The sequence below is a fragment of the Temnothorax americanus genome, unplaced genomic scaffold (assembly GCF_048541705.1).
Source record: "Temnothorax americanus isolate GAGA-0224 unplaced genomic scaffold, ASM4854170v1 Scaffold16, whole genome shotgun sequence".
Lineage (NCBI taxonomy): Eukaryota > Metazoa > Arthropoda > Insecta > Hymenoptera > Formicidae > Temnothorax > Temnothorax americanus.
Genome location: NW_027509297.1, coordinates 1,040,498 through 1,053,604, shown reverse-complemented (window position 1 = coordinate 1,053,604; position 13,107 = coordinate 1,040,498). Strand labels below are relative to the sequence as shown.

At 36.5% G+C, this 13,107-nt stretch overlaps 2 protein-coding genes across 3 annotated transcripts in view; one reads left to right on the top strand and one right to left on the bottom strand.

Moving 5' to 3' along the window:
* Positions 1 to 13,107, bottom strand: part of Notum (palmitoleoyl-protein carboxylesterase notum) — a 600,456-nt gene that overhangs the window by 498,945 nt on the left and 88,404 nt on the right. Inside the window, exons 4-5 of the mRNA XM_077402646.1 lie at positions 4,429 to 5,558; positions 4,090 to 4,138 (exon numbers count right to left, since the gene is read on the bottom strand). The gene's annotated coding sequence lies outside the window, so the exon portion shown is untranslated. The remainder of the gene's footprint in view (positions 1 to 4,089; positions 4,139 to 4,428; positions 5,559 to 13,107) is intronic.
* LOC143895487 (uncharacterized) overlaps positions 1 to 13,107 on the top strand; it is a 72,440-nt gene that overhangs the window by 24,083 nt on the left and 35,250 nt on the right. Inside the window, exon 1 of one of the 2 annotated variants that reach the window (XM_077402605.1) lies at positions 10,861 to 12,612. The exons of the other annotated variant lie outside the window; for it this stretch is intronic. Within the exon in view, the coding sequence (XP_077258731.1) occupies positions 11,142 to 12,612 (1,471 nt within the window). The 5' untranslated portion in view covers positions 10,861 to 11,141. Of the gene's footprint in view, positions 1 to 10,860; positions 12,613 to 13,107 lie in introns of those variants that run through there. 2 annotated transcript variants of the gene reach the window in all.

Here is a 13,107-nt window from a genome sequence, read left to right as displayed (position 1 = left end):
CGTCCAACATGCCAAAAATCATGTTCGATATTTCAACAGGCAGCTGTTTGATGATGTCCAATCTCTTTTGTATGAATATATCAAAATATGCAACAATTCTTCTAAAAGCTTCCATTGCTAGTGGTCCGTGACCTGTAGCCTTCGAGAGCCTAAAAGATAATGATAGCTCCGCAGTCGATGCTGCTATTTATACTCCTTTCCCTATCCGTCACGTGGCTACCCCAAAAATGACGCGTTCTAATTGGCTGCCGTCCCCCCACCCCACTCCCCCCACTCCCCCACCCCCTCCCTCCCGCCATGACAAAGAAATCATTTTCTCTCCGGCACTCGTACCGATCATACATCACGAGCAATGGAAGCCTTTAGGAGAATTGTTGAATATTTTGATACAGATATTCATACAAAAGAGATTCGATATCATCAAACAGCTGCCTTTTGAAATATTTTGAAATATCCAGCATGATTTTTGACATGTTCGATGTGACCGATCTCTGCGGTCGGTTTCGAAAATTTCTGAAAGATGGAAAACGATATGTAGTATACTATTTCCAGATTTATATATATGCGTGCTTCTACCAATAATTAAGTGTCTCACATTTCGACATAGAATGTCCAGGATGTCCAGGATGTGCTTAAAAATAATTCCTTAAAACAGATTAAAAGTTATAAAATTAAATATATACATTCGTAACCATAGTTTTGTTAAAGTAATCACCAAAAAATCACCAGGCAAATTACTCGTACCAAACTTGAATTTATTTACTTGATAATTTAAATTTATACAAATAATCAACATTATATCCATGTTTCTACGTGTATCCATTTTGTTCTAATACTAACAATAAGTCTTGTTATAATTAAGACAGCATTAATATTAATATTATTACTATTGTATAATAGAAGAACATTTAGCAAAAAAAAAAAGGAGAAAATCTTTTCTCAAAATATATCATTAATTTAATTTCACGATGCAACTTGAAAGCATATACTAGTCGTCGTTGACTCATTGCCAAAATCGACAAAATCATTACTTCCGAGAGCTGCCGAGAAAATCTAGGATTAATTCCGACCCTGTAACAAGAACTCCCAACTTTCAACAGAGCACCGAACTAGACTTTGCGAATGGATCTCACGGAAACCGACGAGGAATAACTCTTCGCGACGAAGATCATTTCGACTTCCCACCAGTACGAACCATGGATTTCTCTGGCGCCCACCTGACGCGAGGAACAGCGATAAACTCCCATCGCTGAGACAGCGATCTCACCCAAGAACGAAAAAAAAACGTGACGTTTGCAATTGCCATTAATAAATATTTAAATATTCCTTAACGAATATTTCTAAATGTCATTTAGAAATATTTTATTTTTCGTTAAGGAATATTTAGCTATAGTCGCAAAAACCACAGAAATGTTTGACAAAAAACGAGATACAATTATTCTGCGGATTCTTATTGCTGATGAAACCGACGATGAATATAAAACTCAAATTTTGCAATAATTTTATTAATATATCAAAAATTGATCATTAAAATGTACTCGCGATTCCGTGTAAAAAATGCGAATGTCAAACTTCGCGAGCAAGAAGTTAATAGTTAATACTTGATTGACTTAGCCAAAGCTCGAGTCTTTACCACCTTATTTAATAAAAATGTTGGTTATTTAATAAATTAATTAAATATTATAAAAAATAGACGAAATTCTAAACACCAAATATTAAATTTTAAATTATCCTAAATTATTAATAACCTTTAGGTACTCAAATTAAAAATCGCAAGTTTGAAATTATAGCACAAACAATAAGAATTTCAAAATTAAATATTTATTTATCAAAGACGTTAATTTAATGAACTTCTCGTTATCATATAGACGGTTCGTCAATTTCACATAATCTATACATCATTACTACACTTCACATAATCTACATCACTACAACACGATAATTTGGCTAAGACTAGATAAATGCTAGTATTGATTAGATATTTAAAAAATATTTATATTAAAATATAAATAATTCTCAATAATAATCATTGTACAAAAGCAAGTATTTATCCGGACCTAGTATTACATATTTAATTGCATTACATATTTAATATTACATAGCATAGTTTAAAACTGTATACAATTTTACAAAAAAAAATTCTGCGAAAACTAAAAATTTAAAATTAATTAATTTAAAATTTTCAGTTTTCGCAAATTATTTTTAAAATTAATTTTAAATTTTATTCAATTTTTAGTCCCCCTTTTTTTCAGTTGCAGATATGAATTTATGATGTACATGTATTCTCAGCTATAACATATTATGTAATTTATTAAAAGTAATTTCATTATATCCAATTTAGAAAAAAAAAGTTTAACTTCGCGATCGCGGAAATTTTATTTTTTATTAAATGTCATTCAATTTTCAGCATTATAATTTTCAAAATATTTATGAGTTATTATGTTTTGTCCTTATACCTACCCGTATTTCTATATTCGTATATTTTCCTGCCTACCCGTATTTTTATTCCTTTATGCCCATACCTATTCGCGTATTCGTATATACCTACTCGTATTCTTTATACTACATAAACGTGAAGTAAGTAAAGCCGTGAATAAAATGCGTATCTAATCGTGTCCTATCGTGTGTCGGTTAAATCCAACGGAATCGACCTAATCGCACTTATATGCAAAATATGGGAAATAGACAATAATTTAAAAAACATGGGCGCTCGCAATTTAATGCAAGCAAGTTAATTAGCTTTCAGTCGTATGTTATATCACATAATTGCATACTGTGTCTTACAAGTATGCACCTACCTTATACCACATTTTATTTTGATCAATATGGTAGACCTTATCTTACATGATGCGTAATAGCGTAATTCCTACAGTTTTTTTTTCCAAATTAGACCTACCTATTGCGTTGTTTCTGGCTGTCCAATCTGGCTGTATATCAGCCAGAGCATGAGAGAAGGCTGATTAACAGGGTCGGCAGGCGATTACAATGGTCGATTACGAATCGTAACGATTATTATTAATACGAGCGCGTTAATCATATATAAAAAAAATTAATAATCACGTTCGCTAATAAAGTATTAATTAAATTTAAATTCAACTTAATTTTAAGTTCTCAGCGATACGCGTAATTAACTTTTTCGACCAAGAAATATATCGAAATGGTAGAAAGCAAAAAAAATTATATCATCAAAAACTACGTAAGAATTTTATATATTAACCGCGTTCTAATCAAAATCGTCGAGATTATATCTCGATCGCGAATATCTGAATCTGAATACTATTATAGTGCAGAAACACGAAACAATAAACCAAAATTTACATATTATAAAAATACTCGATAAATCGGTCAATGAATCAATGAATAGGCAAACAATATTTACTACAATCCGAGTCGCGAACCGCGAACCGAACCGCGAACATTATTTAATCTCATTTCAAATATCAAATGAGATATTTAAAATTATATAATGACGTAAGATCCAAGAGGGACGATGATTTCCTAAGAAATACATTCACGCGATAAGTATCGCAATCAATATAATAATAATTTGTGTCTTTCTAAATTTTCACATACATATATCATACATACTTATGTAAATAACTCGTTATTTAATTACAAAATGTTATTTAAATTCTGTTTAACACGATATATGAAATAGATTATATTATGCATTTTAATAAAACTGGTATAAAAACTATCAACTTTGATATATTTCTACATTAAAAAAATGATTCTGTCCCGCGACAAAATATTCACTGGATCTCACGTCACTTTGTTGTTTTATTTATTGATACAAAGCCAAGTTACTAGATGGATAGACTATAAAAGATTAGGATAAACCCGGCGTGTTATATATAATATATTACGCGAGAACATTCTGCTATAAGCACAATAAATTAATAAATGATGATAGAGCTCTTAAGATTCATTATATTCAGCCTAGTCTAATTTAGTCTATCCATTTTAGGGCAATGGATCTGTGACAAGTCGCAAGTATCTGCATTATTAGATGAGAATAATATATAAATATATACACTTAATTTAATATTCACAGATTCATTACCCCATTATAAAAAATTCGTCACTCACCGACCGATGCGCAACGGGCGGAGTTATCAGCCACGTAGCTACGATGATTCTGTAACACAAAAAATGAAAGATTCAAATTAAAGAGACGCTCAAAATAATCAACGTTTCAAAAAATAATTTTTACACGCGTCTAATTCGCCTTTCAATTAGATTACTAATTAGATTTACTAATATATAATTATACATTTTCTGGAAAAAAATCTTTGCGAGAATAAACTTTTATAAAATTCTAGAGATGGTTAGGTTTCTCTTTCTCTAATTATTTCTAGCTTATCGAGATAAAACAGCCCGAATAAATGGAAAAGAATTATTAATTTTAAGATAAGAAACGATACTCACCCCAAGGTTGCTCCGCCGGAGCCCAATGTCTCTGCCTCCTCCTCCTCCTCCTCTCAGGAGTCTCAGGACGAGGTTATCAGGCCGCCTTCTCCTCCTCCTCGCTTCCCATTGCACAGGCTAACTCCCAGAACCACTGTCCGCGATCGAAAGCGAAGTAACTGTTATAATACGATCGCGACACTTTATTAGACACTCATCCCGAGACGAAACGATCGACGACGTACTACACGGCGCACTTCCACACCGAGCTGACCGAGCTGCTTTCCCCGCTGAACGCAGCCAACTTCATACCGACGCCGCGCCGCCACAACGCCGCGTGAATACAACGCGAGTCGAGTCACTGGCCGAATTGAAACGGATCTCGCGACCCGTTCGAAAATATACGCTCGAGTCACGTGTCGCGTCGTCCGTTAAATAAATCGCGACAAAACATTAGTCCAGCACTCCGATCGTCTTCTTCTCCTGTATGCGATAATAGTCCATCGAATACAAGAAACTTATATTCGGCGTGTATTAATTCTGTATTCACCTCACTAGTCACTCCGATTCCCGTTTTCCTGTAAAGGTTGACATTTGACATGTAGACTGTGCGTGTGCTTGCGACTCGCGTTCTGCGTCTTATGTAGATAGGCCTTAAATCACGCGAGGCGCGTGCCGCGTAACGACCAGCGCTTCGGCCATGTTCGTGAATCGTCGCGAATGACCAGCGCTTCGGCGACGTTCGTGAATCGCCGCGAACGACGAAAATTAAGCGGTCGTATGCAAACAGGATAAATCCGACAGCGACTCTCGCCCTCTCGCCGCTCGCTCGGCTACCTGTCGCTCCGAGTAGCGAAACGCGAATGATAACGGCGGCGAGTGCGGCGACCGTTTTTGTAAACACCGCGCCGCGCGGCGTACGCGCGAAAACAAAAAACAAAGTCGAGCACCCGCGCGCCAACAGTCTCGCCGCCGCTGCGCCGGCAATATTTAATTATTTACCCGACGATAACGTACGTTTAAATACCTAGCGGTACAGAATTAAGAATTAACGTACGCCGAATATGAATTCCGTTTCTTGTATTTCGATGAATAGGCTATTATCGCGCATACTCTCCGCGTTGTATCGTAGACCCGTATCAGCACACTGCCTGAAACAATAATTCTTCTCTCAATAATAATTCGATCTGAGTGAGAAACGATTTTAAAGTGATAAAGTAATTCAAAATAAAGAAGAGTAACGCGAGCTTTCGCGCGCGGTCGGCTCTTTGTGTGTTCGCTTGTTTCTTTATATTCGCGAGCGTGAATTATGGAACTTTTCGGAATGGATTCCGATCGAAATTGTTTTAGTTATATCCAACTCTCTTTTTACGCGGTAAGTAGATAGGAAAAATAAGCGATAGAATTGACATCACTCGCAAAAGTTTCGTTGCTCCAAGTCCATGGCCCATACTTCGTACGCAATTTGTCTGAAGACGATGTTAATAACCGACTGCAACTTGTTGCGTCTGCAAACCATATTTAACATAAAATATTAGAATTTTAAGGATTTATTCTTTAGCATTTACATCAATTTTGCATATAAAAAAAAATTATCGAAACATTTCTAGTAATTTTAAAGAATTTGAAATCATTTTGTGAAACCATTGGACCATTTTATATAAGAATTGTAAATGAAATGCAAATGGAAATGAGAGTTTTTAGTAGAAGTTTACAGTAGACGTGACGTGCATGATAAAACAGAAAGGAATCAAAGCTTAACGAAATGTGACCGAAAGAAAGTATTATACGTTTAATTGTATCGCGGAATAAGATAAAATTAATTTTTAAAAGACTAATTCTCAGTTTCATGATATATTGACTACAATTTTATACTTTATAATTACAAATTTATTGGACCATTATATACTTCAATATTTAACTCAAATAAAAAATGTTGAAAAATTCTGAACGCTTTCAATTGAAAAAATATTAACAAAACTTGGCAAAATATTAATAAAATATTGTCAATGGTTCAGCATATTACTAATATCCTAAAAATCGCAGTTTGTAAAAAAATATTTGAGTGAATCAAACTCAAGCACTAATCTTCGATTTCTATCGTATTGTAAATCCAATTTCTTTTATCTCGAATATATTTTTTTTTCTTGTTCAGAATATATGTATAGAATAATAGTAATAAAAGATGTAATACACATAATTTATTTCATTAATTCCTATAAATCTTTTTTTTTAAGAATATGGCTGACATTTTTATATAATTAAATATTTTGGAAGCACAATAGTTTTGGATAACAAAATGTTATTAAGTAACGATAAACAGATTAAGATATATTTAGTAACAAAAACACACGTACATCTATTAACACCCTGATTTAGACCATTTAGCGCTGGAAACTACAGAAATAAAGAACAGAAATATCTAATTCAATTATCTCGATGTTCCTTGTGACGATCGTGCCGGGAGTCATTCGGATACAAAAAGCAACGAAATGACTCCAATGCAAGAATCTGCGACAAACTTATGCTCTCCGTTCTCTAACAATAATCTGGGAGACTTTCCGAGAGCAGTTTTTGCTGTTGGATTACCGAGAAGGGAAAAGAATTTCTCAAATATTCCCGATCAATAATTTTCTTTAATTTCTGAAGATTGGACAAACTGTGAGATTGAAGAAAAGAAAAAATTGAATCTCTGTAAAATTAGCACTCCACTTTCAGAATTTCGATGCAATTTACAGGGTTATATATCGATGGAAAGAGGACACTGAAGAAGCCTGTAGTTGAAGGTGAACACGATCCACCGTACAGTTTTTTTTTTTTTAATTAATAATTAAAGTTGAAAACTAGTCAAGCGACGCGTTAACACACACTTCATTTAATCTATTTCAGGCAAAATATTATTCTACAACGTAAAAATTATTTACTAATGGTCTTTTTAATATCATGATAAAGCAATTTATAAAAACGCATTAGTCTTATTCAAATTTCCATTTGCATAGTAACTGTATATGTATATATAGTAACTATATACTTTTAAGAAAACTACTATTTATCTTTTTTGTACAGCAAACAAAGCAATATGTAAAATGTACAAATTAAATATTAATTTAATATGTTATAATGCAAAAATACAATTTTATTAATACTGCATTTTTTGCAATATATATAATAACATTTTATAAGTATACTTATTATGTATTACCCATGTTAATTAAAATATTTTTGTAACCTTCTTTAATCAATAGTGTTATAAATAAATTAGGCATGTCTATCTTTAGGACAAGTTCAATTCGTATAATAAACACATATAAAATACAAATTAAGACATGCGCCATTGTGCAGATTAAATAATAATCTTAAGAATCGAAAGACAATTATATTACCAAGGATGAAAGTCTATATACTACCACGCCGCAATTTGGGTGCTTCAGTAAGTCATTCGTAAGTCTCGCCTCTTAAACTCCATTATGTCAGACATGACGTTCTGACCGTGTAATAGCTCCTCGACGTTTTTGCTTTGTCTGTCTGGAGGACACTACTCCCTGCCAGCTCGTATCTTCTATAAAGAGCCATATCGAATCGATATGTAATAACGAGTTGAAACATGACACGCGCAAAAAGCGTTGACGACGTCCTAACGAAATGGTAGACGAATAATACGAGCATGACACGAGCATTTGCTCGTTAAAGCAGACCAAAGTCTTTAGCGATGTAACCCTTAACCCCTTACAAACTACGAGTCACTCTCGGATAAGTTTATCTTAAATATAGATCGCGTTCAACAATAATTCTCATGATTGTCACGTCTCTCTAATTTTCTTACAAGCATAAAAAATTACTTAGACTTGTTTTAAAAATGACTACATTTTAATTTAAATACAATTTTGTAAACTTTGTGTTGAGAGAAGATATATAAAATATTCCATATATCTGCACATCCATATGTGTTATAAATTAAAAGATAAAAACTGTACTGCAAAAAAATACGTAGAATGTTTTCACGATAATAAAATAACGACTGGACAACGATGAAAAATCTCGTAAAAGCCTTTTTTCGAAGATAAAATGAAGCTTCCATAATCTACTCTCTGTGGATATTTATCGATCTCGGCCTAATAAAATATCCGCTTAATCCGTAGATATATTAACTACAATGGCAGCTGCGCACTTCCTCAATTCATATATTCCGGGCAACGAGAGAATAATGTCCACAAAAAGAGAGGAATGAAACAGGCAGAGATTTACGGGAGAGAGATCGTCAAAAGAGCTGTGCAAGATTCGCCAAGGGATCTTCCGCCGAAAAAATAGAAAGGTTAAGATTATCACGGCAATTTCGATTTTTATTTCTCGCGTAATAAAACGACTGCCTAAAACGTTGATGTACGAACAAGAGCGGGGCTTGATTGTATAACCGGATCGTTGAACCAAAGTCGGGAAAGATTAAGACTGATTATGAGATACTTCCGAAAGTTCGTTTGCCATCAGGGCTCGTTCAAGAAAGCTTTCGCGCCGACATCGTGAGCCTATTGGAGAAAGGAGCAAATTATGCACGCAGACGTGTTGCGTAATACATTGTACACAGATTTGCCTTTCGCACGTTCAGCTTATATGGATAACGAGCATAATTTGACCGGCTAATTATTTATCCGTGCACAATGGTCACGAATCGCCCCAACGTCGACCGGCGGCAAAGGAAGACAAAGTAGAGTTTCTTTGCGCGATTTGTTCCGCGTAGTGAATTACCGAATGGCGAAAGTATTCGCCCATTCATCATTTAGCGATCAAACGAAAAATTTCAAGTAAGATTAAAATTTCATGAACTTGAAGTTTCATCCCAAGTTGTACACACTTCCTGTTTTCTGTTCAACTTTGCGAAGATATTATATCGACGATATAATGCACATCTAGTTAGATCTAATTAGGTCACGTTATAAAGAATAAACAAAAAACTGCTTAATAATCTTATTATTAGTATAATAAAAACCATATCGATAGAATCAAATATATCTAAGTACTAATATATTCCTTTAAACAAGAAAACAATAATTTTAATCATAAAACAATCTCATTTTATTGTACTAATATATTAGGCAGGATTTAATAAAGAAAATTAGAAAATTAAATTGCATTCATAATCTTCGTACTACAATTAATATGATCAATCAATCAAGATATCTATCAATAAAGATCACTGTACGTGCACTTATAGAATCAAGATGAGTTATCCTCAAAGAAATGGAGGGAAAGCATTCCAACGGATTACTGCCGCAATATTAGTCAATCTCATAGAAACATGCATAGATACACAGATAGTACCATTTATTACGGTCCAAGATAAATACTCAAGATCATTTCGGCAAGTTCGATGCGTATAACAGTTACATTGATCAATATAAGAAGCAAACAAGAGCAACTACATTCTGAATGGCGGAATCAATCGACGCAAGAGGCGAATCGAAAAAGATAAGAGAAAAAGAGGAAAGATACCGATCCGCCCCATCGAGAAGAGTTAGTCCAAAGAGGAGTTACAACTGTTTGCGTTCGCAAGAACTAGAAAAAACCATTGGCATCAGGACATATCTACGGCCGCTGATGAGCATCACGCGTTCACCCACGGTGGGGGGAAAGTGGAGTAGCGTGGAACAGATCCGTGGTGGTACACGCGCAAGGGCAGAGGCGGAGAAAGAAGGAACGACGACCGCGGATCGCGATGTGGCTCCACTCCTGAAGCGGAGAGACGCGCCGCCGGCCCGGCCGCAGCAGCCGCAGCCGCAGAGAGACGGCCCTCGCGCGCCGAGTTGAACGCTCAGTTCGCGCGCCGAGCGTGTCGCGCTCGGTCGTTGTGTTACACAAAATCTCGCTACCGTGTCCCGCAAGGAAGGGACTCGCTTGGTTCTGCATAATCAAGGATTGTTACGAGGACGCACTCCGAGAGCACATTTTCCATTTCCACCTTCGAGATTGGCTATATGACTTTCGCGAAAGTTTCGCGACCGGCGCAATAGCGGTTCGTTATAGCGATTTTGGCGCATCCCTCGTCTCGAAAGTTTATTTTATCTTCGGAAACTATTCTCCAAGTTCCACGGAGTTTTTCAATTAAATGACAATCACCGCCAGGCGTGAGAACTATGACTGTATTTGTGATACTTTCGTCGGTTTCAGTTGCAAGAACTCACAATCCATGCACGTGGTGGCGTTAGTTTCGTTAGCTTAGTTAATTTGTTCATTAATAAAAAATTTATTTTGAAATTCGATCGGTTTTTATCTGCTTTGTATATATTAATCTGCAATACAATCTTTTGTCGATAGAAAAACATTAGCAAATTTTCTATACAACTCATATTTGAAAAAATAATTTTTTTGAAGCTATATATTTTATGTAATATTAATTAATAAATTTTTTATTTATTATTTATCAAAATTCATTTATCAAAATGGATCGTGTTGAATAACACTATAAAATACATTAATACAGCTTGAATTATTGATTTGTGTCACGACAATAATAATGCATCAAAAATCTTATCGCGGTTCAGTCTTTCGTTTCGATCGCAAAATTCCAACTTCGAGACAAATGTCTTTCGAGCCTCGGATATCTGACCATGAAAAGGATGAAAGAGACGGAAGAAAGGAAGCGCCAACGACGACGAGGACGGCGACGAAAATAATGAGAACGATCATGAAGACAAGAAGCCATGTGACACCATGAAGTCAGAGAAAAGGAAACTCGGATAATGGCAGCCTCTCGCGTAGATTCTGAAGTTGGAGAATACCAACTAACGTCTGCGACAGCTGCAGTGTCATCGAGATCATCGAGCGAGGCTCGCGTAGTCGTCAAATCTTGGAATGACTATAATCATCGCGCCAAATGTATCGAAGAGCCTCTCAGCCGATCAAAATTTCACGATCATTCATCGACGAATTCAAGTAATGGCAATGGCATTAGTGGAAATCATTATATACAAAATAATAAAGAATGGTCGAAGCAAAAAGAAGAATCCAAAGATGAAATTCATATCGCCGACAAATTGAACATTGACGAGAATACAAATGGCGATAAGATGAATAACGATGCTAGTAACATCGTCAGCGATCGTAAATCAATTACATGCAAGGAAAATAATGAAAAATTTAGCGATTCGAAAAATAAGCTTGAAGATACATGCACGAACTCGCTAAATAACGAAATAAAAGAAACTCGTCAAATATTCAATAAATGTAATCGAACGAGCGAAACTATCGTCGATAATGAGTACGACGAAAGACAGACGCATGTTGCTCGTGAAATAAAAAGCGCGACTGCATCGACGAACAATTGCATAAACAATCCAGCCGATTCAGCATACTGTTCCCGGAGTAACGATAAAACGATCGGATCGAGCAAATGCGAGCGCGTCAGGAATATCGAGAACCGTAAAAATGACTGCGACGAAGACGGGATGGAAATCAGTTCGCCGCGGAGTCGCGAGTATCCTCACGGGGACAATGTCGTTGTATCCGCCGCCACGTCGAGCACAGGCGCATTTCGAGAAGCTCTACGAGGTGAAGCGTCTCGCAAGGTCGTTCACTCCTCCGCCAAAGACAATCGCGTCTCCGGAAAAACGCGACGACCCGCGTCCGCGAGGAACGCTGTCCGCGATCGAGAAAAATCGCGGGATCGAGAAACGGATATCGCCATCCTCTGCGCCGACGACGGGAAAAGTAGCGGCGCGAGAAAATGCGAAAACTGCGGGGAGTCGCACTTCTCTTACGGTCGATACTCTCGTTTGTGGAAGTTTTCGAATTATTTGAGCCGCGAGACGACGGCGGCGAGTCGAAACGCGGCCAAGATCGCCGTCAATCGGGGAACCGATTCGACGAGGCTGGCGGCGCCGATCGCCGCCGCGACGACGACGCTTCGTCGCAGTCGGTCGTTGCCACGATTGTCGATTCACGACAGCGGAGTCGCTTGCAGCGATCATGCACCGGCGGCGGCGGCGGCGGCGGCTCCGGAGCAAACGCACGCGGCACCTCGCCAGTTGGTCGCGGATCTCAGACAATTGCTCACCCTGAGGCAACACTACTATCCGGAGGGCGGTTGGGGCTGGGTGGTCCTCCTCGTGGGTTTACTGGTGCAAATTTTGTCGCACGGCGCGCACGGCGCCGCCGGCATCTTTCTTCAGCAGGTGGAGGTCAGATTCGGCCACCACGTGCATCTACAGGCAGGTTAGTGAAGCGAACAGAAATCGAGATTAATGTTAGTCACTAGACTACGGATAATTGGCTGCCCTAAATTTCACAATTCACTCTACTTTCGAGCAAATGTTTCAAACTTTATTCTATTTTTTTATTTGCTATTTTTGCCTTTTTGCTAAAATAAATCTTGTAAAAACGCCGATAAGCTTTTTCATTTATTGTCATTTTTAGATTTATGCACAAAAGTAAAAATAAAAATTATATTTAATAGACTATTTACGTGCGTTATTAATGTTGTATTGGGCATAATTGGGTTGGCATGATTCCTGTCAAATTTCTTTATAAAACTATTTTTAGAAATAATTTAAAAAAGTTAAATTTTATATCAATCCAATATCTATTTATTATTTATTAATGTATCCAATAATATATCCAATCCAATATCTAATTATTAATATATTTGTAAATGCAAAAAAAAGATAAATGTAAATTTATAACAAACGCGTACGCCGCGCACGCAAACAG